Raw genomic sequence first — 27,852 nt, forward strand, 5'->3', positions numbered from 1 at the left:
GACATAGTCTTCCCAAATGCCCAGTTACAAAGCTAGGTTGTCCCTTGAAATGGTTTCCTTCCTTCCTCCTAATAAAAAAGGTGATATAAGTTAATTTAGAAAGTTTGGAGAGAATATGAAGTGTAAAGAAGCAGGAAAGCAATTACCAAATTCCTGCACACAGAGGCAACCATTTGGTGATTATTTCCTTCCAGTCTTTTCTCTGCGTGTTTTTGAAAAACATGTCAGAGCATAACGTATATGAAATTTCACATCCAGCCTTTTCATTGGAACGGCGTCTGGTTTCTCATTCAAATCTAATTATTCCCTGATCATCAGTTCATTTGTTTTACTTTCCCAGAGAAAGACTCTTCATAATGTTACTGTAGACTGAGGGCATGGGGTGAGTGAGCAAAACCAAGCATGGTCAGTTAGAGAAACAGTTATTAGGCCAGTTTGGTTAAAGTGGAGCATTCTAGGAGGGCAGCAGCAGGAGATGGGGAAGGGGGTGCTGGGGCCAGATCAGGGAGAGCTCCGTGCCAACCATTAGCACTTGGGGAGCAGTATCGCTTGGTGGCTCAGAAGGCAGGCTCTGCCCAATTCACACTGCAGCCCTGTTCCTGGCTGTGTTACTTTGTCCAAGTCAGCCACTCTAGCCTCAGTTTTCATATCTGTAGAATGGGAAGACTAATGCTATACCTACCTTATAGGATGGTTGTGAGGATTAGCACAGTGCCTGGCTCGTTACAAGCGCCTGGTGATTGTGAGCTCTTACATGAGGCCATGGGAGCTGCAAGGAGGAGCTTTTTGGGGTGTCAAGGTTAATTTGGCAGCATGCCGGTGGGAAGGGTGGTGACAGGAGACTGACGAGGAGGCCAGTGCTTCAGCGTGGGTTTGAAGGTGAGAACCTGGTTGGGCTGAAGAGGACATTCTAGAGGCAGAATAAAGCAGGGCTTAGGGAGGTCAGCTGGAGGGAGAAGTCAACAATTCTAGAGAAGACTTGTGTCGGGTATAGGAAAGGGGCCTTTTGGGCAGGGCGGGGGCAGCCTCCACTGTCTCTACCACAGAAGCTCTTGAGCAAAGCAGCTGTAGTAAGAGTGTTGACAAGGGAGAGAAGGAGGGAACAAGGGGACTGGCCGATTGTCCTTTGGGCAGAAGCCCAGTCCTTACCTGGCACCCTCCCACCCCCCTCAACCTTCCCGCACAAACACACGTTACTTTTTTTTAACCTCAAGATTGGTATTCCGAATCAGTAAGTGTAATTTTGAAAGCAGGGCCTTTCAGTTAGACTTTTGGAGCCGCTTTGTGAAAGCAGGAGTACGTCAGGCCTTGGCCCCATCGAGGACTGCACTGATCTCTTTGGCAGTCCCTTCCCTTCACCCTGGGTCTCTGAACTGCTTTAGTCTGAGAAGGATGCTGCTGTTGTGCCTTGCTTCTTAATTGTTTCTTTAAGAGATCGAAAGTCAGATCTTCACTGTCACTGGATCAGATAAAGGAGAGGAGAGGGTCAGTTGTGAAATGTTATCTGTTCTGATGCTTGTAAAACATCCCTGTTACTCAGGCATAAGCACTAGAAGGATTATGAAAGAGTGCCCTACCCCAGGGCCAGGTGGTTAGGGCACAGTGGGGTCTGCTGGATGGTACTGGGGGGGGACCGGCTCCTGATGCCTGAGTCAGGAGGCACTGCCTGGAGAAGGTGACACCTGCCTTATGGTGGACTTAGCTCTGGGAGGTCACTCCAGGCAGAGGGAGGGGACAGGGCTTGTTCTCTGAGGTGGAGGAGGTACAGGAGAGGAATGCAGCCCAGGAAATGGGGAGAGGGTGGCTGCAGATGCTCTCCGGGCCAGATCTCACATGGCCCTCTGTGCTGTGGTCAGGAGTTCGGACTTGACCTTGAGGATAACCATCGGATGGGAGTTTTGTGAGAAAGAACAGAGGTTGGTGGGGAGACAGCTCAGTCCCTCCTTGCTGTCAAGAGTAGGAGGCGGGTACAGATGGCCAGGGAGTACCTTCACAGGTTGAGGGATCAGCACCCATCTGGAGGTGGGATGCACTGAGCAAGCTTATGCTGGGAAAACTCCGCTTTCTGGAGTCAGGGAACGAAGTGGCATCCAAGAAAGTGTTTACAGGAAGTCCGGCTACATAGTGACTTGCTTTCTCACTTGCTTTCTGTCCCATTTGGCCTTTGATTTCATTGATTTTCAAATCTTCTGGGATGGGACAAGGGCTCCCCTTGGTTTTCATTAAGGAAACCAAGGACAGACCTATCCAAAGACAAAGGACACCTGCAATTCAGCAGAGTCTGACAGTCAGCCACCCTTAGACGTTAGGATCATAGTGGGCTGAAGAACCCTGGCCTCTTCTTAAGGGTGTTGGTATTTCACATCATCATGTCTCCTGGCTAGCTATGATTTTCCCTTCCTCCCTCACCATTTGGGCAGCCGGAACACTTGGTTTCTGTTCCAGTTAACATATGCTCTAACCTACCGGCTCACAGCAGCAGCATTGCTTGGAGGTAGTAAACATTCGGAAAGGAGCTTTGTTTTATAGGAACAACTGCAAATGTGTGGTAAACCTGTCTCTGGGTCCCTCCCAGGCCTCTCCCCTTGGAGGAGGTTGGATTAATATGGCTAGCATATTCAAAGCAGACGATAAGAGAATTTCCAGACAAATTTCTCCCTGGAGTCTCCTCACATTATTAGAGGCGTGGCCTGGCAAGAATCCTGGATTGTAGCATCCAGGTTTCTTGAGCAAGGAGATCGTATCTCCTGATTTTCCTGGATGACTAACTCCCACTTCCAAAGCCAATGCTGTCATACGAGGCACGGTGCCCAAGTATGATCACTCCTTGGGGACATCAGGGTGAGCTGGTTTGACCAGGCAGGCCTTTTTTTTTTTTTAAGATTTTTTTTTTTTTTTAATTTGAGAAAGAGAGAGAACACGAGCAGGGGCAGAAGCAGAGAAAGAAGCAGACTCTCTACTGAGCGGGGAGCCCGATATGGGGCTTGATCCCAGGACCCTGGGATCATGACCTGAGCCGAAGACAGACACTTAACCGACTGAGCCACCCAGATGCTCCCAGGGCAGGCCTTTTATGTAATTCTCTAGGCAGAGGTGCTTAAAAGGTTAAATTGTACTGAGTAAAGTCCTCCCTCATGCTGGGGAAGTTTCTAGGCTGGGCCAAAGTTCTGTGCCAGCAGGGCCTGGGGCCAGGACTGCTCTGGTGCAGACAGGCTTCGGAAAGGGGAGAAAGGTCACAGAACATGCTGGCAACCATTTGTGATGTGTCCTTCCCTCCCCCACCCTCTTTTCCCAATTCCTACCTTTCTCTTCTCTTTTCAGGAAACATCTTTACCCAGCAGCCAAGTTACTATAATGACCTGGATGAAACCATGCCCACCATCCTTCAGGTACCAGCTCTCAGCCCTGCCCAGATCCCCTCCCCAACCTGATAGTATGTCCCTGGACTTTCTTGGAAGAGAATTCACCCTTTTCCCCACTTGAACAGAACTGAAATATAAGGGCTGTCTAGCACTCATACAAAAAGAGCTTAAATTGTGTGCTGTTTGCCAACAGCCATAAGCCTCTAAGGATACCCCTCTAAGAGACCGGTGTTTCTCAAATAAGAGCTTTAAAATTCTATAAAACTGTTTTAGAATATAATAGCATTCATTGCAGAAAATTTGGAAAACATAAACAAAAAATAAAAAATGGAAAGAGGAAAATTAACCCATCATCCTACCACCAAGAGATCCTACTATTCACGATAACAGTTAGGGTAGTTTCGTGCTAGCATACTTAAAGATGGTGCAATGAGTTCAAGACTTACATGATTTTACAATGGGCCCTGTTTTCTTCTCACTGTTGATTTGTCTTTGATTTCAATGTATTTCCATAAATCGCCATCTCCATAGAATCCAAAACATACATTGTTGAATGTATATCTTAAATATTCATTACCATACACTTGCCCAGCATATTCATTTGGATAATTTCTACAGGCTTCTGGGGGCTTTTCATACATTTTGTCTTTTTTTTTTTTTTTTTTAAGTTTTATTTAAGTAACCTCTACACCCATCGTGGGGCTCGAACTCACGAACCCGAGATCAAGAGCCGCACGCTCTTCCGACTGAGCCAGCCAGGTGTCCCTTTACATTTTGTCTTTTTAATCCTCACCACAATCCTGTAAGAAGAATAACCCCCATCATCCCCATTTTACAGTTTCCACTTTGACCCCGTGCCCTGTTGTTGTCTTAGCTGGTTTCTTGGGAACACAGGCACATACTCGAAAGATTCCAAGGCAGCTTTCAGATCACCCATCCCCGATTGCAGGTCAGGGGTCCTAGCTGCTGTTTCGACAGGATGTGGGAGAACCCCTTCTTGTGTTTCACAGGTTTTCAGCAATATCCTCCAGCACTGTGGTTTGCAAGGGGACGGGGCCAGTGCCACACCCCAGAAACTCGAGGAGAGGGGCCGGTTGACCCCCAGCGACATGCCTCTCTTGGTGAGGTTGCCCTTCAGCCCAGCCTCTTCTTGGCTAGCAGAGGACCCGACAGCTTCTTCCCCTGCTTGTGGCCGTTTTCCCCAACCCCAGAAGCAGCTATTCCCATCACACAGGCTTAGAGCATTTCAGCAGGCTTTTTATTTTTCTCTGGGAGCTTCCTTTATGGGGCAGTGGAAAGAACAGAGCACTAGAGTTCAGACGATGGGGGTTCAGTCTTCACGTAGCTCAGCACAATGAGCTCATTCGTGTTACTCACTGAGCCCTGTGTTCGGTCGGCAGATTTGTACTGAGGAGGCTCCAGTGTGTGCTGAGCCTTCAGGGTAAAGCAGCAGGGCAAAAGCAGACATGGGACTTACAGTCGGTAAGAGAGGTAAATAAGGACCACAGACATGTGTCAGGCCTTATGCTGAGCACTGGAGATAGAGCAGGAAAGAGGCAGCTGTCAGCTGCCCTCTTGGAACTTGCAATCTTGTGGGAAAACGGGCATTAAGCAGGTGTTTCAGAAAGAGGCACACCAAGTTCTGTGGGAACAAGTCATTTTACCTGCCTGAACCTCAGTTTCCTAATCTGTACCACAGAGATCTGAACAGCTGCTCAGCCTACTTTTTAGAGTTGTCAAGAGACTCCGGAACGTGTATAAGAAAGCACTCCGTGTTCTGTATGGACTTGATATTCTTGTCCTCAATGGAATGTTCCTTCTTTGTAGGACCATAGTCATTTTCTTTAGGTTCAGGGGTTGGTTCTCCTTCAGCTTAGAAGCGAGAACTGTATTATCCTAGAACTAGAAGTAACCCCAGAGATCATTGGGTGGGTGCCCATGAGAGCTACGGTAGCAAGACCTGAGGTAGGGAGATTGAGTAACTGGTCCAGATCGTGCTCCTAGAGATGGACCAGCCAGGCTTCACACAGACCTCCAGTGATCTCTTCCCCCGACAAGGCATCTGCCTGTTGGCTCCCACTGGTTTTGTCAACCTTGCCTCATACCCACCACAGAGCTGTGTATGGGGGCGGAGGAGAATAATGCAATGTTTTCTTTTGGCAACAGGAATTAAAAGACATTGTTCTCTACCTTTGTGATACCTGCACTACGCTCTGGGCCTTTCTGGATATCTTCCCCTTGGCTTGCCAAACCTTCCAGAAACACGACTTCTGTTACAGGTACAGCAGTAATTCTGACTGCTAAAGTAGAGGTTCTAGTTGACATCCTCATTCAGCAGATATTGCTGGGTACTTAGAATGTGCCAGGCGCTCTTTTAGCCTGGGGATACAGTAGTGAGGAAGACAGGTAAGGCTCCTGCTTGTGTGGAACCTGCATTTTATCTTTTTTTTTTTAAGATTTTTTAAAATTTATTTGAGAGAGAGAGCAAGAGCAAGCATGAACAGGGGGGAAGGAGCAGAGGGAGAGGGAGAAGCAGACTCCCTGCTGAGCAAGGAGCCCAGTGTGGAACTCGATCCCAGCACCCTAGGATCATGATCTGAGTCAAAGGCAGACGCTTAATGACTGAGCCACCCAGGCGCCCTGGAACCTGCATTTTAGAAGCATTCCCATTTTTGGTTAAGAACTAGGTAAGGGAGGGAAAAAACCCACCAACCAAGAATAGGGCAGTTTTAGTTCAGTTCCGTTGTTTCAAAGCCCCTCTCATGGGCAGGCACAAAGGCGTAACAGATCATAAGAAGTGGTCTGAGGACTTCAGCATCTGGTCTAGAGCAGAGCACACTCAAGGAAACAAGCAGATATACTCACATGTGGGGTCAGCTGCTGTGGCCATATCATGAAGCACTCCAGGAACACAGAGGAGGGAGGCAAAATTCTGTCTGGTGAAGTAAGAGGTTTCATGATGGCCCTTAAGTGAGAATGGACAGGAACCTTCCAGACAAAAGGATTACAGTGGCAGGAAGGGCATTCCAGGCAGGCAGAGTGAAGGTGGGAAGGCCCAGAGGGTGTCAATGGAGAGCCAGGGAGTGGAGTGGGATGAGGCAGGGCCCAGAGCAGCAGGAAAAGGAGCAGCTAACAACAAGAGACGCTCTGGAGAGGTCGGTAGGAGCCAGATTGTGAGGAGCCCTGACCTCACTGGCAGGGAGTGGGGCCTTTATTCTGTAGGCAATAGAGAGCCACTGGGAGTTTTTATCCAAAGAAGTTATAGAAAGATCCTGCCAGGATGAGGAAAGACGTAGAGAAGGATATGAGTAAAGAAAGATATAGGGAGGGAGACCCTCCTTGCCCACTTAGTATCATGAGTATCTGTCTATTCCTTGTGCAGTGAGAAAGGGGTGCTGGGGCCTAGGCTGGTAACCGCCACGTTGCCTGGCAACAGCAGGGGCAGGGGCTGGCCTGTTCTCAGTGGCCTCTGGCTGTCGCTCTTGCCAGACATCTCTCCCCACTATTTGCAGGAGCTCCTGGGAGCTGCCCAACTCTGTGCACTCAGCCACCAGTCCATTCATTTACTCGCCCATTCACCAAAACATGTATCTAGCACCGACCTCTGTCAGAGGTGGCAGCTGGCACTCTGACCCCTCCTGGGTCTCCTCAGCTCGAGAACATTGCATGTGAGGACTGCTCAGCCTCCCAGAGGATGTTAGAATAAAGCGCCAATCAGCACTCTGCCTGGAAGAAAGGGGTTAGGATGGGCCTGTAGCTGTAGTTGTCCCCTTTTGGAAAAGGTATCTTTTCTCATGGTTAAAGTGGCAAATGCTCATAGGAAATTTGGAAAATCCCCAAAAGTAGAAAATTAAAATCACTATGAGAGATCATGCTATTCTTAGGATTTTGTATCCTGCTTATCTTCACTTACCATAGGCATTTTCTTTTCTTTTTTTTTTTTTTTAAGTAAACTGCCCCCAACGTGGGGTTCAAACTCAAACCCCGCGATCAAGAGTCACATGCTCTACCAACTGAGCCAGCCAGGCGCTCCCATAGGCATTTTCCCATTTTGTTAAAGCATCTTCCCAAACATGGCAGATTGCTTTTGAAAGGGTCTTTGGAAACAGAGGGTAATTTTTGGAAGAACTGACTTTCCTGCAAGGGACAGTGAAGGCAGGGGAGCAGCTCCACCCGTCTCAGGGTGAGGAGGGAGGAAGAAAGGAAAACAGGGTTGACTACCAATGACACTGCCTTTGACACACAAACAATCCAGGGGTGGCCCAGCCTTTTCACACTGTGCGGGAGGCCAGGAACGCCCGCTAAGTAAATGCAGCCACCTCAGTGCCTGCAACTTTCTGGAAGGGTCTACAGCCACCAAACAGCTCTGTGGCTAGTCCTCTCAGAACAACCTCCTTCCTCCCAGACATCCTCAAGTGTATCTGAGTATCTCTCTCTGTCACTTAATTTTATGAAAGAATAATACATTCACATGGTTTAAAACTCAAAAGGTGTAAAATATATAATGAGGGGCACTTGGCTGGCTCAGTCGGTAGAGCATGCAGCTCTTGATCCCTGGGTCATGAGTTCAAGCCCCACATTTGGCGTAGAGCTTACTTAAAATAAATAAAACGAATAATAATAATAATAAATATATATGTATATATAAAATGCAGTCTACCTCTTCCCCTTCCCCAGTCCCATTCTCACACACCACCATTGTTGTTAGGGTTTTTTTGTGGAGCTTTCCAGAGATACGCATATAAATATAAGCAAATGTGCACATTACATATCACCCCCTCTGCCTTTTTTTTTTTTTTTAAGATTTTACTTATTTTTATTTTTTAAAGATTTTATTTATTTATTTGACAGAGAGAGACACAGAGAGAGGGGGAACACAAGCAGGGGGAATGTGAGAGGGAGAAGCAGGCTTCCCATGGAGCAGGGAGCCCGATGTAGGGCTCGATCCCAGGACTCTGGGATCATGACCTGAGCCGAAGGCAGATGCTTAACGACTGAGCCACCCAGGCACCCCAAGATTTTATTTATTTTTAGAGAGGGAGAGCACAAGCATGGGGAGGGGCAGAGGGAGAGAAAGTCTCAAGGAGACTCCCTGCTGGGCGCAGAGTCCGATGTGGGGCTCGACCCCACGTTCCTGCGAACGTGACCTGAGCTGAAACCAAGAGTCAGATGCTTAACCGACTGAGCCACCCAGGCATCCACCCCCACCCCCTGCCTTTTAAATTAACTGCTGACATGAATACTCTATGTATTGTTTGTATTTTATTTAATTAAATAATTTATTTGTTAAACAACAGAAATTTATTTCTCATAGTTCCAGAGGCTGGGTGCATTTTATTTTTAAATTTAAAGTGTATCAGTACACAAAGCAGCCTCAATCTTTGGTACGGCTAGATAGAATTCCATTGTACTGTGTTAGAATACCAGACCCCATAGTTCGACCTTTAGATTTTTTTTCAGTTGTTTGCTATTACAGAAAAATGTTACAAAGAAAAACTGTACATACATCATTTTGCACCTTTGCAAGTACATCTGAGAAATAGATTCCTAGAAGTAGAATCACAAGAACAGATGGTTTGTGCATTTTAAATTGTCATAGATCTCGCCAAATCACCCTCCATAGGGGTTGTTCCAATTTACCCTCCCACCAGCAGTGTATCCTGGCAACACCTGAATCAGTTTGGGCCAAACTGCCCCTTCTGTCTTTTTCTGGGTGTCATGCTGTGGGCCTAGAAAGCCTGCCTCTTTGGGCCTAGTTACCCTCTGCTGCGTGTGGGACTACACCAGCGTAGAAGTTGCCAGAATCCAGCCAGTCGATAGTGAAGTGTTCACAGAGTATCTGCTACAAATTCAGCAGCAGTCCTAGGCCCTGAGGCTGCAGTTCCGGCTGTGGGAGGCGTAAGACATTCAGAGGAAGAATCTGACCACAGAAGAGAGGCAGCTACATTTTAAGTTGTAAGGGTAACATACTCCGAGTGCTGCGCACCTAGTTCCAGGAAGAAGTCATCACGTGGTGAGCATCACCAGGAAGCGTGCGGCTGGGACGGAGAGTTGGAATCTGAGTTGGGAAGGGGGTGGCTGTGAGGTTGTCGAGGTGAGAAGCAGGGTCGGCTACTCCGTGGCAGCTCTGGATGAACCAGAGAGAGGAGTTACAGTTTGATGTCACAGGAGGTAGGGAACTGCTGGCGGGTCTGAGCAAACAGAAAGAGCGACCTTGTTTGTTTCTCAAACGTCAGTGAGTTCTGAGTAGCCCTCTCATTGCTCTGTGAGAAGGAGCCTGTCTGGGCCTCGGTTTCCCAAGTGAAACGGGGATGTGGCTACAAGTCACTTCTCACGAGGCTCTTCCAGCCACAGCGGACCCAGTCTGGGGTGAGCTTGGGGAAGAGCTGGGGTGGTTCTGGGAGCAAATTGCTGTGGTGACAACTTGGGAGCAAGAGATGGGCCTTCCCCCTTCCCATGAGTTGCTGTTGATTTTCTGATGAAGTGTGGTCTTTATGAACTAATCCCACCTTCTCCCCATGCACGCCTCCACAGACTAGCTTCCTTTTATGAAATCGCAATTCCTGAACTGGAGTCTGCAATGAAGAAGAGGAGGCTTGAAGATAGCAAGTGAGCAGGGGACAAAACTAAGTGCCTTGTCATGGGGGGGGAGAGGCCCTGCCTTCCCCGGGCTTCAGCGTCCCCATCTCTTAAGAACGAGGTGGTGGCCCCATGGAGTGTCCCTGCCTAGCAGCCTCCCGGCCCCTGCATCCTAGCCTTTACCCCTCAGCTGTTGCTCCAAGCTCTTGTTAATCCGCTCGCCGGTTTCCCACCCACTGTTCTGTTTTTTGTTTTCTTTTAAGATTGTATTATTATTTATTTATTTGACAGAGAGAGACACAGCGAGAGAGGGAACACAAGCAGGGGGAGTGGGAGAGGGAGAAGCAGGCTTTCCGCTGAGCAGGGAGCCCAACGTGGGGCTCAATCCCAGGACCCTGGGATCATGACCCAAGCCGAAGGCAGACGCCCAACAACTGATCCACCCAGGCGCATCTCACACCCACTGTTTAAACAAGAAGCGGCCTTGGAATCAGCTAGCCTCTCAGGGCCTGTAGCCTTTTTGCCAACTGCTATATCCGCAGTGAATTGTGACGCTTTCTCAGCCCTGGGGAGGGGCACCGGCAACTGTTGAGAATAAGCTCCCTCTGGGCCTTTTTATCTCCTAAATCTTGTTTTTTTTCCTCTCTCTCTCTGGCCTTCAAAGGCTGCTAGGTGACCTGTGGCAGAGGCTGTCCCATTCCAGGAAGAAGCTACTGGAGATTTTTCACATCCTCATAAACCAGATCTGCCTTCTCCCTGTCCTGGAAAGCAGGTGAGCCCTTGGGAGCAGCTGCCTGGGTGGAAGAACCCCTTCCCCAAGCCCAGCAGAGGCGTTCTCACTTCATCTGCCCCCTTCCCTGTTGAGCAGAGATGGGAAAAAGAGACACATGCCTCTTTCCTGTAACTGGCCTGAGGCCTTGTAGAGGAGCAGGGCGGGGGGGGGGGGGGGGGGGGGGGGGAGGCAGGGTGGGGAGCTACAGATCATTTGCATCGAGTGAGCTCATCTTCCCTGGTGTCCTGTTCCAGCTGTGACAACATTCAGGGCTTCATTGAAGAGTTCCTTCAGATCTTCAGCTCCTTACTGCAGGAGAAGAGGTGAGTGTGGCTGAGCTGGGATCAGTCTGCACGAGGCCTTACATACTAGAGCCTCTCCCATATGCTCACCATGGTCTAAGGTTCTGGGATTTGTGGTTGGGCAGGAGCCCAGCGCCCCTGTTGCCCCAGCCTTGTCCCTTCCGTCTGCTCTCTGCCCAGCAGGTTCCTCCGGGACTACGACACACTCTTCCCTGTGGCCGATGACGTCAGCTTGCTACAGCAGGCCTCCGCAGGCTTGTATCCGTCCACGGCCACTGGGGCAGGACCTGCCCTGGCCAGGCTGGAGATGGGCTGGTAGGACCCAGAGGAGCAGAGGGAGGTTTAGCTCCAGAACCCACAGGTCAGCCAGCTTTCCCCAGAGCGCCTGCCAAAGCCCCAGTCCCTGTTTCTGGAGGAGATGACTGACTACTCTGATCCTCAGAGCTGGGTGGGGTAGGAGTCCTGCATTCTGTAGGTGTTTCCTGAGTGTCTGGGCCTGTGTGACCAACGTGGACTCAGCCCTGCTCTCACAGACCTCATTGCAGGAGGGGAAACAGACAAGTAAACAAGCACGCTCAGGGTAAGGCTATGAGACAGAAGTGATACCCGAGCTGAGAACAGCAGAAGAAAATGGAGGAGGCCAAGCCCAGAGCTAAGTGTTCCCAGTGGATGGAGGACGGAGAGGCCCATCTGGGGAGCCCACAGACATTTTGTGTAGATCGGGGGGGCAGGGGCTGGGGGACTGGGGGGCCAGGGTCTAGTGGGAGGAGGCTGTGGCATGGCAGATGAGCTGGGGCTGAGCAGACCTGCACGGCCCTGGGATGACACTCACTGAGTTTGGACTCTGTCCTGCTAGCACTGGGGTGTCATGGAAAGGTATGAAACAGGGAGTAACAGCGTCAGTTTTGTACTTTGGAAAAGCTCTGTCTGGCACAGGGAGGAGAACAGACTGGTCTGGGACCTCTTTGAGAGGCCCAGGGGCTGGTGAGGATGCTGTGGCTGGCATCCAGGCATGGCCAATGGGGGTGTGGATTAGAAGGGGAGGGACGGCGTCTAGGGCAACTCCCAGATGTCTGGCTTGGCAGCGCCCGGGGTGGTAGAGAGGGAGGAAGGACAGGGAGGAGGGCCTGTGGGCCATTTTGGGGGCTGGGCTAGGTTGCTCAGTCTCGCCTCAGGGATACCCTCGGGGCCCTCAGCCTTTGCAGGAAGCCCTCAGCTAGTTGGACAGGAAGCCTGGTGGCAGTACCCCCATCAGGCCCTCCTCCTGGGGGTCAGTACAGAGGAGCTGCTGGCTCACCCAAATATCATGCCCAGGATGCCCCTGGCCCTGTCTTCATCCAGAGCTGCTTTCTGCTGAGTGGCAGGTAACTAGGTTTCAAGGCCAGTGTGGTCGTGGTCTGGCCTATTTCCCCACGCAGCCCGGGTGCCCATCATGCCCATTGGGTACAACCCAGATAGCCCCTAACACAAGTCATAGGGTCAGATGCCAGGGAGGGATTGAGAAATGATGCTGCCTCAGAGCGAGGGAGGCAGAAAAGGCCCTGACACCCAAGAGACAGACTCCTTAACACATGTCACAGGGACGAGACACGGACTGCCTACATCCTCCAGGCGGTCGAGAGTGCGTGGGAAGGGGTGGACCGACGGAAAGCCACAGATGCTAAAGACCCACCGGTGGCCGAGGATCCTAATGGGGTCATTGTGTTGGCGGAGCCAGTTGGTGGATCATCCTCACATCCAGAAAACTCAGAGGAAGAGGAGGTGTGTGTTTGGAGCGGCGTTTTCCCCTGCTTCCCCTGCCCCTTGCGGGAAACCTCTCCCTTCTTGGTTTCTGCTTTCAGAGAAAAAGGTTTCTTTTGGAATGGACAGCCTCGAGCTGCCTTTAGAGAGTCCTGCAAGTCGCTTCAGCTGCCAGAACCCCAGTTTCTCTCCTATAAAATGAGGTGCTGGAGCTTTTTCCACATGAAATCTTTCCTGGAGCTCTCCTCTAAGCAGATCACCGTGGCGCTGCTTGGGCCGCAGCGGAGAGCAGCGCCTGGTCTCACCGCCTGGCCAGCCTGGATGCCCCGCCATGGGACTGCAGGGCTCCACTGAGCGAGTTTGGAAGCCCCGATCTAGTACTTTCTCTCCAGGCTTTTCCAGAACTCGCCCAGTCTGCAGCTGTACTGACTGGCCCCTGAGCCCAGGACTCTTCCTTGCATGTTGGGAGGCAGCGTGACATAGGGATTAAGGCCACCCAGTCTCTGGGGTCAGACAGCTCAGGAGTGTACCCGGCTTCCTGCCACTCACCAGCTGTGTGGCCATCACTCCCCTCTAGCCTCTGTTCCCCATTTATAAGTGGGGACAATCACCATCCCTGCCTCCACAAGTTTGTTGGGATTCCCAGAGCGGTTGTGTGGAGGGCCCCGAGCCCAGCTGGCCCTCTGTGCTCTGTTAACAGATGCTACTCTCTTTCCTGTTAGACTCAGGCCCATGACTGCCACAGGGCCTTGGAAAATGACAGTCCTCTCCACCTTTCCCACCCTCTTCCCCATTTGGCTTCTTAGCTGAGACATGGATGATTTTTTTTATTGTTTGTTTGATTTGCGAATTTTCTTAAATGAAAAACCTAACAGAATTCAGTCACATTGAGGAGGATATGAACTGAATCCCCCTTCTTAAAAAGAATATAATCAGAGGGGAGCAGCTCCCCACAGTCCAAGGCTGGTGATTGCTGTTCTTCTCCAATGTCAGCCATCAAGTTGTTAGAGCCGGATAAGAATGAGTAGAAGCCACGGCCATTTCTGGAGTGCCTGTTCTTCTCCGGGCACTGTGCTCGGTGCTTTGGGTGCATGATTCTCTCTGAGCCATCTGAAACAACCCCATGAAGTAGATGGTAGTATGCCTGTTTTGTATGGAAGAAGCTAGGGTTCAGAGAGGGAAAGTGCCCTGCCCAAAGTCACACAGCCAGAAGTAGCTCTCCCAGTAAGTCACAGAACCCCCCTTTTCCCAGGGGAGGAAATGAAGACTTAAGAGGCCTGAGTCACTTGGCTGAGATCCTCGGCCCAGGAGTGGCAGGCCAGGACTCATACCAGGTCCCCTGATTCCCGGTCCTGTGCGTGTCAGGGCCTGTGGCCCTCTCACCCACCTGGCCCGGTCTTCCCTGCCTTCACTCCAGCTCTCTCCGCAGTGCATGGGGGCGGCGGCCGCCCTGGGCCCCCCCGTGTGTGGCGTGGAGCTGGACTCACTCATCTCCCAAGTGAAGGACCTGCTGCCGGACCTTGGAGAGGGCTTCATCCTGGCCTGCCTGGAGCACTACACCTATAACCCGGAGCAGGTGATCAACAACATCCTGGAGGAGCGGCTGGCCCCGGCCCTCAGCCAGCTGGACCGCAGCCTAGACAGGTGGGAGAGACAGGTGGGAGGTGGCTCACGGCGCCCATGCGGTGTCAGGGCCCTGGCCGGAGGCACTCTGGGGGCCTTGTCCCAGGCCCCTTCTTAGCTCCTCTGCTTCCCGCTCCTGTGCCAGAACTCAGCCCTCTGTCTCTTCCCCACGGTAGCCTTCGCCAACCGTATAAATGAATGGCTACCTTGGGAAAACATCAGAACTTGAGGCCCCCAGGAGGTCCTCACATGCTCCCTGCAGGGCGGAGAGTGTGCATAGCTGGATGGCTCTGCCACACCTTGCTGGAGGACCGATTGGAAACGTGGCATGTGACAGAGGGGTTGCTGAGCCTTTCAGAGCTCCGAAGTTTCCGGTCTGCCCCTGTCATTGTCACCCTTCCAGTAGATTCCTGAGGGAGGACGGCCAGAGCTTCTCACTTTCCTCACACCTACCTTTCGGAGTTTGGCCCACTGCTTCTCTGAAGGCCCACGGGCCCGCGGGAATGGATGCACGAATGTGCATAAACAGATTGTGTTTATTGAATGAATGAACTTAGCTCTGTCTTTGGACAAGTTCCTTAGCCACTTTGTGCCCATTTTACAGAGGAGGGCACTGAGGCACAGAAAGGTTGAGTGATGTTAGCGACCCATCTCATCAGACTGTTGTGAGTGTTCGGTGAGGGAGGGAACTTTTAAGAAAATCTGTGTGAACGGCACGTGGGACCGAGGGGGAGCTTTGCGTGAGGGATGGCTGTGTGCCCAGGGAGGGGCCAGACCGGGCAGGGTTTTAGATCGTGTCTCGTGTGGCTGTTGAAGGGGAGTGGAAGATCTGATGGATGTCACATGGGAGGGGCCAGTAGGGCACAGGTAGGCGTCAGCTAACCAATCCCCCTTAAATTGATTTCTGTGTCACCTCCCAGGCAGGTGAAGCCAGACCCAACACCCCTGCTGACGTCTCGTCACAATGTCTTCCAGAATGATGAGTTTGATGTGTTTAGCAGAGATTCAGTGGACCTGAGCCGGGTACACAAGGGCAGGAGGTGAGTGCAGTAGGCTGTGGGGTGCCAGGCACCCCAACTCTGTAAGTGCAGTGAGAAAATCGAAAAAAAGGGCTCCGCCTTTATGGAAGTGGCCTGAGTTTCAGCTTAGGGTCCCTAGCAGTCCAGGGCCCCCCCCACCCAGCAGTCCAGGACCCGTGTACTCCCAGCAGGCAGGCCCAGGTTCTCTAAGGGTTGTACGTTAGGCTGTGACTCTGCACAGGTGGTTTTTTAATGAATCCCCTTGTTGATAGCAAAAGGCCAGAGGAACCTAAGCTGTCCCCCTCTTCCCTCCTTGTATCTTCGGATGTGTCAACCATCAAATCTCTGGGCGATAGAGCTGAGCCGTACTTCCCAGAAGCCCCTCCTCCACATGATTTTCTCCATTTTGTGACAAAATGAGAAAATTAAGGACCTGTACTAAGTGAGCTTTTCAGAGGGTGAGCATATTCTATTTTAAGGTCTTTCTACTTATTTTTAGTTTATGTCCTTTCTACTTTTTTGGCATTGAAAAGTCCATTTATGATTTATTCATTCATTCAACAAATATTTGCCTGGTGCTCACGGCATACTAGCCCCTGGATTTATTAGGTGCTGGAGATGTAGTGGGCAGTAAAACAGACATGGCCCCTGGCCCTGTGGAGTTTGCACTAATCAGTTGGTCAAACAAGCCAAGTAACATTGCAGATCTAACAGGCACTATAAGGTGAAGGTGTGCAGACTTCCGAGCTTCTAGTAAGGGCTTTCATCTGGGCAGGAAGGCTCCTCTGATGAAGTGACATGGGACCAACAGTGGAAGGATGAGGAAGGGTCAAAGGGCCAATTCTGCAAAGCGGGGGAGGGGGGAGGAGAGACTTTCCAGGCAGAGCAAACAACAGGGGCGGTGACCCCGAGGTCATGGGGAGCATGGTAAGGGTCCCATGAGCTGATACATTTTATGCTTTGGAAAGAGGACCTGACTTTGGAGTAGAGGCCCATTGGAGGGACCACGAGTCAGTAGTGATGATAGAGGCAAAGTATATAAATATATACAAAAAATATAAAAGGCAAAGTAAGACATTGACAACACTGTGCTCGCCCCCAGGGTTTCCCTAAATGGTATTGGTTCATGAAATCTGGAAATTTGGGAACTGCTGGACAAGTACAGGCTGCCCTCTCTCTCTGCCTCGTTATATATATGTATATATAAATACACACACACACACACACACACACACACACACACACACACACACACGGAGACAGTGAGGTTCAGAGAGCAGCGGTGGGAGACCTGCCCCGTTCTTGTTATAGGAGCCCCAGTGGCAGAATTGTAAGCTGCTGCTTCAGAGAGGGCCCCGTGCTGCTCCCTCTCCCCAGGGCCATCCGCTGCTGGAAGCTTGGCTGGCCGAGGGCTCGGGGGAGCGGGCTCAGGGCAGCTATAAAGCCATCTGGCTGGCTGGACAGGAAGCAATTGTAAACTGCTTAGTCACACACATTGCAACATCCCCAGATCCCAGGCTAGAGATGTTATCCTGCATCCGTGGCCGCTGTTCCAGACCAGAATGACCCTCTGCAGCTCCTGCTATGGAGAAGGGGGAAGATGAGAAGGGCTGTGCCTTGCTCCTAGGGCACTCCAAGCTGCCAGGCAGAGAGACTGGGCGGCAAATGTTTACTGAACTCGTTGTGCTGGGTAGCCTGGGAGCTGGGGATTGCAAAGAGGCAAAGCCTCCATTTATGTGTTCATTATTTATTTATTCATTCAGCAAATATTTATTAAATGATTTACTAGCTCCAGATCCTATGCTAGACACCAGGGAGACAAGGTGAGCAGGGCACCCAGGTCATGCTCTCAAATGGCACAGAGACCGTGGGAAAGACTCAGACCATTAAACAAGTAGCAACAGAGTGGGAGAGGTGCTGGGGTGGGGCATACAGGGACCGCAGTGAGGACACCTGTCCTAATCTGTTCCTTGCACGACAGGGAGTTGCCAGGTAGGGCAGTCTAGGCTTGGTCAACCTGTGGTACAGCCTCATCATCAAGGACACATCTTTGCCATCTCTCGGAGCTAGTTCCTTCAAAGCCACTGGGTGGCCGCAGCTGTTTCAGCCGTGACCTCCAGCAGTGACAGTGCCAAGAGGGAGTCTGGACCAGATCTTCCTGTATCTCGCTTAGAGACCAGGAAGCCTTTCCCAGAAGTCTCCAGACTCTGCTCACATCTCAGTGGGGAGCTGGGTCACAGGGCCGAGGGCCAGGGCTCCAGAAGGGGGAAAGGTGGAAAGACCTGAACCAAATGAGGGTCTGTTAGGAGTGGGATGAAGTGGACGGTGGCTGTTGGGTAGATGCCGGGCACACGTGCTGCAGGTAATTGCTAGCCAAGTGAAGGAGGCAGTGTGTATAAGGTGGGGTCCCATAACTCCTTTGGACTGAACAGAGGCGCCCTGGAAGATTATGAGTGCTCTCCCTCAGAAAAGGGTCTATGGCCAAAAAAATACCTGTGCACTTGGCTTTTTGGAGAGACAGAGCGCATTAGCACATTAAAGGCTCTGACAAGTCCTGCAGGAAAAAGAAACAGGATTCACTTTGTTGAGCTCAGCAGGTGCCAGGTTCACTTTTAGTCATCATCTTATTTCATCCGTGGGATGCGGAATTAAGACTTGGCAAGGATAAGAGGCTTGCTTGTGATGGATCGCACAGCCCAGGAAGTACCTGAGCAGACTGGAGTCAGTAGACCTGTGTTCTGGCCCTGGCTCGGCTGGTAGAAGCTGGGTAACCTTGGGAAAGGTGCTCTGCCTCTTGGGACCTCTGTTTCCTCACCTGGAAAAGGAGGGATTTTTTGCCTCCTCAGGTCCTTTAGGAGTTCAGAGGTGGGAATCACCCCCTCAAGGGCGAGTTTGAGTTGGGCTTTGAAGGATAGGCCGGAAGAAGTGAGGAGGGGAAAAAGTGGCTGGGCTTCAGGGGAACCCACGTGTTCCCTGGGCTCCCTGTCATCTTGTAGGAGGCCGAGGAAGCACCTGCTCCAAAGTCTCCAAAACCACTGTTGCCTGTGTTTCCAGACTTGACTGGACTTCTGGCCCTCAGATGGATCTTCTCCTGGCTGGCTTTGCCCCTGACTTTTCTTTTCCTTCTTGGTTCTGAATGGGGTCATGGGCCCAAAGCTGCACCTCCCTGGATGTGATGCCCAGGGCACCAGGCTCCAATGTCCCTGCCTGTGTCCTCTCCAGGACCCTGGGTAGGTAGAGTTGGCAAGGCTTCTCCAGCCCTGCCAGGGAAGCGACATAACCAGAGGCCCACAGTGGGACCTTACGCATGAAAACCGGGGACCAGATGGACCAGGAGCTGTGGGGTGTGGCAGAAAGGACAGTGACACCTCTCATTCATCCTTGGACACCTGATTCAGCACAGGTCCTAGCACCTAGTAGGCCCTCCGGAAATGTGTGTGGAAAGAGGGGATGTGCTCCTTCTAGTGGCATCAAACAGCTGGACAGGCTCGGGCCCCTTTCCCTTGCTCCCCGCCTCTTTCCTCTTCAGCCCCCAGCCTGGGGAAGAGAGCCAGGTAAGGGTTGGGGCCGCAGTCACGGGCCCCCTTTCCTGGCATGACATAAAATTTTCCTGTGGACCAAGAATTTTCCCTGGTCTAGATCCAATGCCCCCCAGCCCCCCAGAGGCTCCATTTCCTCTCCTCCCCCCGCACTAGACCCCCTAAGCCAGAGGTCATCTTTCCTTTCTCTGTGTTCCCAGGACATGCTTACCTCCATTTAGCACATTTCACGTTAGCTGCCATTTGCCCGTGACCCTCACTAGACTGGGAGTTCCACGAGGCCAGATCCAGATCTTACTCTTTTTTGAATCTCTCCCGCAACGCTGCCTGGCACATAGTAGGCCCTTAGTAAAAACTGTTGAAGGAAGCCAAATCCTGACCTGCCCCAGCCTCCCCGGCAGACAGCCTGAGAGACTCAGGCCCCTTTCCCTCCCTGCATCAAAAGCCAGTTAATAGAAGATTTTTATGGAAGCTATGTATGACTTTGTATCTCTTTTTCTTCTTCTTCTTCTTCTTCTTCTTCTTCTTCTTCTTCTTTTTCTTTCTTCTTTCTTCTTTCTTCTTTCTTCTTCTTTTGCCCCCTACCCTTGATACATTCCAGAACACTGATTACACAGCTAAGCTGGATTTTCTTGCCTGGCATCTCATATTGATTTTCCCCTGCAGGGCTAGAAACTACATTCCACAGGCCTGTCTATGTGTCTGACAAGCCAAGTTTTTCTACAGATTTGCAAAGCCACAGTCAAGAGGCCTGAGTCCCCACTGACGTTGTGCTACGGTTCACTGATCCCAAGCACATCCCACTCCTTCCTTCCACCGTGCCCGAATTTCCTCACCTGTGATATATAACAGGAGTTGAACTTTTGGACTTTTTTCTTCCAGTGCAATCTGACATGGAAGATTGAGCTGTAGAACAGATAGAAAGCCACCGTGATGAAACAGCGGTGGGAAAAAGAAGGCAGCTACCCCTGCTCACCCCTCAGCCCCCTGAGGTCCCCTGTGGCTCCCCTGAGCTCAGTAAGAGGGCCACATGTGGCCTTGCTCTTTCTTAAATTATTGTTTATTTTTTAAAGATTTTATTTATTTTAGAGAGAGAGAGAGAGAGAGACAGCATGAGCAGGAGGGGCAGAGGGAGAGGGAGAGAGAGAATCTCAAGCAGACTCCATGCTGAGCATGGAGCCTGACGAGGGGCTCGATCCCAGGACCCTGAGATCATGACCTGAACCGAAACCAAGAGTCGGAGGCTTAACTGACTGCGCCACCAAGGCACCCCTAAATTTTTGTTTTTTAAAAGGTTCAAATAATCCCAGGCCCTACCTAGGAGTAACCATTGTCATTTGGTGGGGGACTTACTAGCTCTGTCTGTGCATTGACATATGTAAATTATAATCGCTGTGCTCATAGGAACAGCTAGTCTGTCTGGTTTGCTTTCTGCTTTTTATACAGTTGGGATCATATGTATACATTTTTCTGTAGCTTGCTTTTTTCCTCTGGAGTAAGTCTTAGAATTCTTCCTGCATCAGCACAAATAGATGAATGTCATTCTTGATAACAGCCGCCCAGCGTTCTGTAGTATAGATGTGGCATATCATTTGGCCATTTCACCCATGATGGACACTAGCTGTTTTCCATTTTTCACTGTCACAAACAACGTTGAAAAGAAAATTCCCCATCAGACCTCTTTATGCACCTCGCCAGCGTTTCCCTAGGGTGGGCGCCTCTGAGCGGAATTTCCCGGCCGAAGGGTGGGCACGTTTTCCATGGCGGCAGCCCTTTGGGATGCCTTCCAGAGCGGCTGGACCCGGGCACACGGGCACCTGCCCACACCCATGCCGCCTCTCCCCAGTGCAGTTTGCACCAGCCCGAGCCCATGGTGCCTTGGACCCTCGTGCTCACAGCCTTCAAAGCCTGATGGTTTCCTCTCTCTCTGCTGTCCCCGCCCGCCCGCCGCCAGGAAGGAGGAGAACACACGGAGCCTGCTGAACGACAAGCGGGACGTGGTCGCGCAGCGGCAGCGCTATGAGCAGTACAGCGTGGTGGTGGAGGAGGTAAGGGCCCCGGGCCGCCGGGGTGGGGGACACTGGCCAGCCCTGGGCCCCTCGGCCCCACACTCCTGTGCTTGCAGGTGCCCCTGCAGCCTGGCGAGGGCCTGTCCTACCGAGGTGACGACTACGAGGACGAGTATGATGACACATACGATGGCAACCAGGTGGGCGCCAACGATGCCGACTCAGATGACGAGCTCATCAGCCGCAGGTGAGGCTGCAGGGCCCTAAGTGGGTGGAGTTCCGGGGGTGGGGGTGGGGCACAGCGGGGCTCCCAAAGCCTCTTGTTTATACAGATGGGGAGGTCGAGGCCCTGATCACGTGAGCAAGTCAGTGGTAGAGCCAGGGCCTAAACTGAGCCCTTTTGACTCCTAGTCCAGTGCTCCTTCTACCCCCAGCCACCACCTTGGCCAGTTGGTCCAGCCCATCCTGAGTGGGGCAGCATTTATTTGGTTTCATGCAGTCCTTTTAGATTGTTCTCCTTGACTGGAGAAAACTCTCCGCCGTGGAATCTTAGAGAGATTTCCCAGTGCAGATAAAAGCAGAGCTGCCCCAGCTCGCTCAGCCTCCCCTGAGCCCCTGCATCAGACTTTGGTACCCTCAGAGAGTCTGGGGGCTGGAGCAAAGCTGGCTTGAAAAGCACCTTGGTTTTTTCCAGCTCCCTGAGCCCATCCCCATCCTGATGCCCCCTCCTCACCCCGCCCAATCCCCTCCTCCCTGAGGCTCCCTCTCCAGGTTTAATCCAGTCTTTGATCTCACTTTCTCTCTAAACCCTTAGGCCCTTCACCATCCCTCAGGTGCTGAGAACCAAAGTGCCCGGAGAAGGGCAGGAAGAGGACGAGGAGGAGGAGGAAGAGGAGGCTGAAGAAGAGGCTCCTAAGGTACCTCCTTGGCAGGTGGCAGATGAAGGGGAGGGTGCAATTCTGAAGGGCACATTGGGACCACTGTGCCCCTGCTTTCCCGCAGTTAGCTCTGAGGCAGCCCTAGCATCCCTGCCCGGGAAAAGAGGGGTTCCTTTGAGCCTAGGATGCCTGCTTGGAGAGTTGCTAGCTTAGAACTCACCTCCACTACCCAGTGAGGGCTTAGGGGATGGATTAGAGGCCAAGCCTTTGAGCTGCTGGGTTCATTAGGCCCAGGAGCCTGGGGGCTGAGAGAAGGGCAGTTCTCGGCCACCATGCTCAGGATGGCAGTTCTTTTTTTTTTTTTTTTTAAGATTTTATTTATTTGATTTGTCAGAGAGAGTGAGAGAGCAAGACAGAGAAAGAGCAAGCACAAGCAGGAGGAGTGGCAGGCAGAGCTCCCTGCTGAGCAAGGAGCCCGATGCGGGACTCGATCCCAGGACCCATGACCTGAGCCAAAGGCAGACGCTTAACCAACTGCCACTGAGCCACTCAGGCGTTCCAGGACGGCAATTCTGCAACTCACAGAGATGTTAGAGCCCAAGGGCCCTTGGAGGTCATCTGGGCTGGTGGGTTTGAAAATTCTATTTTTTGGCAGCTGAACTTTTTCTTCAAATGAAACCTCAACATATAAAACAGATAAGGGCGGTGTTGCTCAGGTTGAACGGAGTGGCATCCTGGGACTCCTGGAGCCCCTCGTGCCCTCCCACCAAGGTAACAAGCGGAATGTGTCCAGGCCAGGCTCCTGATGAAGAGGGGTAGCAGAGACTGATGGAGACCGTGGCTATTGGGGTAGAAGCACACATACACCCTGCCTGAGGGGCTTCTCAGCAGAAACGTAGGCCCAGAGCTTCCAGGGCTTTCTCTTCTACCCAGGCAAGGGATCAGCCCAGATTTTTCTATAAAATCTTCCAGTTTTCAAATGTTACCAGTTACACTTGTTTTGTTTGTGTTGTTTTAAGCAGTGCAGACCACTAAAGCCTGTGTGTGATCCTTAAGTCACAGTACTCCCCACTGCTAGTCCAGTCTCCTTTGCTTATTGGCCAAAAAACAGTCTTCAAGAGTGGCTACTCCCAGAGCACATCGGTAGTGGCACTAGAGTGAGGACAAAGCAGCTCCCGGGGCAGCTCTCTTGGCCTTCAAGGCCCTGTGTGGCCTCTCGTGGTGGCCATTCTGGCCTGTCCCCCATTTGTCATCCGTGCTCCAACTGTGGTCCACCTGCCCCACCATGCCTGTGCAGGACGCCTTAGTCCCTTTAGCTGCTTCTAAAGGAGAAGAGAGGCTTCTAATGGAAACCTTGGACCCAAGCAAGGGTGGCTCCGTTCTAGGGCATCACCCTGCCACACTGTGGCATTCCCCCACTCCTGGCCTGGAGGCATCAACAAGACTCAGTCAGGCGCAGCCTCACCACAGCTTAGGCAAATGGGGCTGCTCGTGACTCTAGATTTTTTTTTTTCTCCCCTCCCCTCCACAGCCTGACCATTTTGTGCAGGACCCTGCAGTGCTGCGGGAGAAGGCAGAAGCCAGGCGGATGGCCTTCCTCACCAGGAAGGGGTGAGCATTTTAAAGAGCTGTGTCTGGTGGGAGGGGACCCATCTGGGGAAGGCTCAGCCAACCACGTAGGAAGCCCACACATAAACCCCAAGTGCGTTACATGTGTTAATTTAACCCTCACGACGGCCCTATGAAGTAGCCACTTCATCATCATCCTCATTTTATAGAGGAAGAAATAGACCCATCCCCGTCCCCAAGCTCTCTGCTCCTCGTTGTGGGCTGTGGTCAGCCCACAGCTGGTTCTTCCTACAGCTAGGCCACGGACCCATCTGGAGGCAGGGCTCAGAGAAGAGAGTTCACCAGACAACAGGACCGGCCAGAGCCCCCCAGAGCCCTGCCCTTGCTGGGCTCCATTTCTTCTCCCAGTGGAAGTGGGGACAGGGGTGTCCTGGGCCCGAGCCATGTGTCCTCTCCCCAGGACCTCTGAGAAAGGCAGTGGGCTCTTCCCATCCCCTGGGGTGGCTTGTTCCTCCCTCAGGTACCGGCACGACAGCTCGACGGCAGTGGCCGGCAGCCCCCGGGGCCACGGGCAGAGCCGTGAGACAACCCAGGAACGCAGGAAGAAGGAAGCCAGCAAGGCGACGCGAGCCAACCACAACCGGAGAACCATGGCTGACCGCAAAAGAAGCAAAGGCATGATTCCATCCTGAGGCCGCCCTGTCAGGGCCAGCCGGGAGGCAGCAGCACCAGACCTGCCAGGCTGAGTTACCATAGCCTTGGGTCTCCTCACCAGTTGGCCTCCTGCCAAGGCCCCAAGTTCAACTCCACCCCTCAACAGCCTCAGCTTCGCAGCCCCTGAGAAGGCCGCCTCGTCGTCCACCAGCCAGCCGTGAGCGCCTTCTTGCAGAACACACAGTGCCTTATCCCACAGTGGAGGAACCCCTGGGGCCAGCGAGCAGGCAAAAGGGATGGGGACGGAGCCCCAAGGCAAGCCCCACAAACCTCATGCAGCAAGACACCACTTCTCTTGGTGGTTTCCTTCCTGGACGGCAGGAAACCTGTAAATTCCAAAACAAAAACAGAAAAGGCCTGCAAATAAAGTTTTTGACCCTTTCAAGCAATGATCCATGATGTGCCCCTGGCCTGCTCCCCCTGTACCCCATTCTTCAGTGACAGCCACCATCAGGAGAGCGAGAGAGCAGGATGATCACCTGCTCTGCTCATCAGCCTTGCGTGCTTGCCTCTCATTTTAACCCCTCCTGATGTTGCCCTGCTTTGCTGTGTGGCCCTGAGCACATTACTCCCTCCTCTAGTCCCTGCTTGTAGAAGGAAGAGATGAGGTTGTGAGGCCCTCTGGTCCTTTCCGTGTTCTCGTTCAGTCCCTACAACCTCCACCCTAGAGGTAGGGAGTATTTCCGGCCCTGTGGTGTAGGTGAGCCACTGAGAGCTGGAGGTGCCTGCCCAGGCTACAGGCAGGAAGTGGGAGAACAAGGATTTGACCCTCAGTCGGACCCCTGGCCTTTATAGCATCCTAGACAGCAGTGTCATTGCCATCTCACAGCGGACCTGAGGACACTTGTCCCGTAGCAGAGCCAGTACCAGAGCTCGGCGCCTGCTGGTTGTGCGTACCCTCCATCAGATCCTGCAGAGTCAGGGAGTCGGAGCCCAGAAGACACCAGTGAGGATGTCCCTACCAAGCCCCGTTGAAGGACTTGGGTCCAGTTCCTCAAAACCTCCTCCTGGGCATGGCCGGTTGGTTCACGGTGTGGCAGCAGCTGCCAGGCAGCCTGATTCCTGGGCCCCCGAGAATGTTGCTGATCAACAGAGGATCAGCCGTGGGGTGTTTGCTGGCCTGATCCTGCCCAGCCTGGCCTGGAGGCCATCCGCGGGAGCCAGGGCCCCTGCCCAGCTGGACCTTGACAAATCACCCTAGATGCTTGTGTAATTTATTTGCATGTGGTTAGGATGAGCGTCTGGAGCAGCGAGGCAGACAGGCCCTTGACGAATTGGTTTTGTTAGGTCAGCCACACAAGCGAAAATCAATAGCAATTCCTCTGAGTCACGCCAGTTCTCTTGGTGCATTTGAGATGCAGAGCAGATAGGAGAGTGGTGTCTTCTCCTCGAGCTGCTGAATTAGCTGAGATCAGGCTCGGGGTCAGCCACTCTGACAGGCAGCAGGAAGACTCTGCTACCTCCTCGAGGCATTTGCCAGGAACCGTATAGGCGAGGGTCATTTCTTTTCTCTCTCCCTGAGCTCCTCAGACCCAGCTCTTGGCCCTGGAGCAAGGTGAGGTGAGTTAGGGGAGCTCTGGCCTTTACCTACCTTACCTGTTACTGTTCACACAGCCCCTCTCACCTTCATTCTGTCATACATGCCTCCTGACCGCTGGGAGCAGTGTTCAGGCCTCACCTTGGCATTCTGGTTTAAAGGATTGGAGAAGACAAGCGATTTTTCAAACTTTCCAGAATGTACTGCCAGGTCAAACTTGATCTCCCTTGAGGAACTATGTTCTTCCTCATTTCAGATCTTGAGGGCACCCCTTCAAGGATGTTTGCAAACACCTCACTCAGGAGTCATCCAGAGCAGTGCTTTACCTTCACCTCTCAGGGCCTCAGTTTTCCCATCTGCAAAGTGGGTACGTTGGGCCAGGTGAATGGTTTCCACCTGGTGCCAATCCAATCCTCCGAGGAGGCCCCAAGGTTTAAGATGGGCAATGGCAGAAATGTTACAAGTGAAGTGGGTGGGAGCCCTGAACCCTGCTCACTTGATCACTGGGCCCCGCCACCCCACCACTGCTCCTAAGCAGGAATTTCTAAGTGCCTTCTCTGCACCCTATTAGAGAACACGACTATCACAGGCATTTCCCGGGAAGCTTTTATGACCCAGTACCTCCAAGAGGACTTAGGACTTTGAGTGTCATTGTTTCTAGCTCACGAGTGGCAATGGTAGCAGACGGGCCTGTCTGAACAGTGCTACCGTGCCTCTGTGAGGTGGGGAGGGCAGGGCAGAGCCTGTCATGGATAAAAAGGGACCCGGGAGCCCAGGGAGGCAAGTTAGCAGCAGAGCCTGGACGCAGGTCCTTTCTTAGCTTCAGGTGCACTCTGGAAAAGTAAGCAGTTAGCAGGAAACTGCCTGTCCCTGTCACACCGGGAGCTTGGGCTAAATAATGCAGGGAGGGAGACCAACAAAACCACAAACAAAAGTCAACCCACCAAAAATGCAGGGGGTGGTTGTGGAGCCCCCTTCTTTAAAATGATGTCAATGAACACTTGGTAGCAATGTGAGAAACGAAATATTGAAGAATCAGTTTGTTGTTCTTGTTGTTTTTTAAGAGAATAAATTGGATGGTAATGCTCCATGATTGTGAAAATATTTTTGAAAAATTTGCGTACAGACCAAGTCTGGAAAGGAATGTGCATAAACGAAAATGACAGTAAGACCGTGATATTTGTACTGAGAATTAAAAGCGCTTACCGAGTACTTCCATGGCCAGAGTTTCTGCTGGGTTCTTGGGTTATCTCGTCTAACTCTCACCAGGTGGGTACAGATGAGAAAACCAAGGTCAGAGAGGGTAGGTGACCTGTCTAAGGTCACACATATACCACATGACCAAGGAGGGCTTCAGTCCCAGGATTGTCTCCTAAAGCCCACGCTCTTAACCCCTACACCACGCCATTCCTTTTTTCCCCCCCACATCCGCATCCTTGTCACTACTGTTCTTAACAAAGAAAGAAGAAAATATAAGCCCAATAGCTATAGGACAGGAGGATGGGAAATCCCAGTTCATCAAACCAGGTTGATGGGACCCCACTTGCATGTATTGCACGAGTGGGGTATCGTCCCACAGATCTCAGATGCCCTGTTTTATTTCACTTTTTTTTCAGATTCGTTTGTCCTTTCCTCTGTGTGTCCAGTCTGCCATGAAGCCCACTGAATGATTCTTCATTTTTATGTCCAGTTCCTGTCCAGGGGAAGCAGAGAAAAGGCTGGGGGTAGAGCTCTCAGCTGAGATGGGGACCGCAGAGCCTGAGGAGCATGGAGGCCTGGGAGGGGGCCAAAGGGTCCAGGGTGAATATGGAAGAAGGGTGGGAAAGAGGATGGGAGTCCCAGAATTATGACCACAGGCCAGGCCATGGCCCAGACATTTGTCCCGAGCAGCAGCTCCCAGTATTTACTGCCTGCACTCAGGGCTTGGGGCATGGACGGTCAGCCTGGTTGGGAGGACCAAGGGAGGAGACGCTAAATGCATCCACTCAGCGCACGTTTACCAAGATCTACTAGGTGCCAGGGACTGCGTCAGGCATGTGTGAGAAAGATTGTCTCCCCTCCGCCCTCATGGAGTTCACAATCCAAGGTGGGATGTGGATATTAAGACATTTTGGGAAAGTGATTTAGTCATGGTTGTACTAAGCCCTAATAAACGAATGGAGAAATGAGCAGGCAAAGTGAACAGAAAGAAGCCAAGAGCAAAGAGACT

At 51.9% G+C, this 27,852-nt stretch overlaps 1 protein-coding gene across 6 annotated transcripts in view; it reads left to right on the forward strand.

Moving 5' to 3' along the window:
• Positions 1-26,731, forward strand: part of ASCC2 (activating signal cointegrator 1 complex subunit 2) — a 40,018-nt gene extending 13,287 nt beyond the window's left edge. For 3 of the 6 annotated variants that reach the window (XM_036123167.2, XM_078060794.1, XM_078060795.1), the window contains 15 exons: positions 3,322-3,389; positions 4,373-4,483; positions 5,529-5,641; positions 9,897-9,971; positions 10,606-10,713; positions 10,968-11,036; positions 11,196-11,273; positions 12,596-12,776; positions 14,185-14,399; positions 15,299-15,418; positions 20,891-20,984; positions 21,062-21,192; positions 21,760-21,862; positions 23,355-23,434; positions 23,913-26,731. In XM_036123167.2, the coding sequence (XP_035979060.1) occupies positions 3,322-3,389; positions 4,373-4,483; positions 5,529-5,641; positions 9,897-9,971; positions 10,606-10,713; positions 10,968-11,036; positions 11,196-11,273; positions 12,596-12,776; positions 14,185-14,399; positions 15,299-15,418; positions 20,891-20,984; positions 21,062-21,192; positions 21,760-21,862; positions 23,355-23,434; positions 23,913-24,084 (1,718 nt within the window). In that variant the 3' untranslated portion in view covers positions 24,085-26,731. The remainder of the gene's footprint in view (positions 1-3,321; positions 3,390-4,372; positions 4,484-5,528; positions 5,642-9,896; positions 9,972-10,605; positions 10,714-10,967; positions 11,037-11,195; positions 11,274-12,595; positions 12,777-14,184; positions 14,400-15,298; positions 15,419-20,890; positions 20,985-21,061; positions 21,193-21,759; positions 21,863-23,354; positions 23,435-23,912) is intronic. The other 3 variants (XM_036123168.2, XM_036123170.2, XM_078060793.1) reach the window with 2 other exon arrangements.
• The last annotated feature ends 1,121 nt before the right edge of the window (positions 26,732-27,852 follow it).

This window comes from Halichoerus grypus, chromosome 13 (genome assembly GCF_964656455.1).
Source record: "Halichoerus grypus chromosome 13, mHalGry1.hap1.1, whole genome shotgun sequence".
NCBI lineage: Eukaryota > Metazoa > Chordata > Mammalia > Carnivora > Phocidae > Halichoerus > Halichoerus grypus.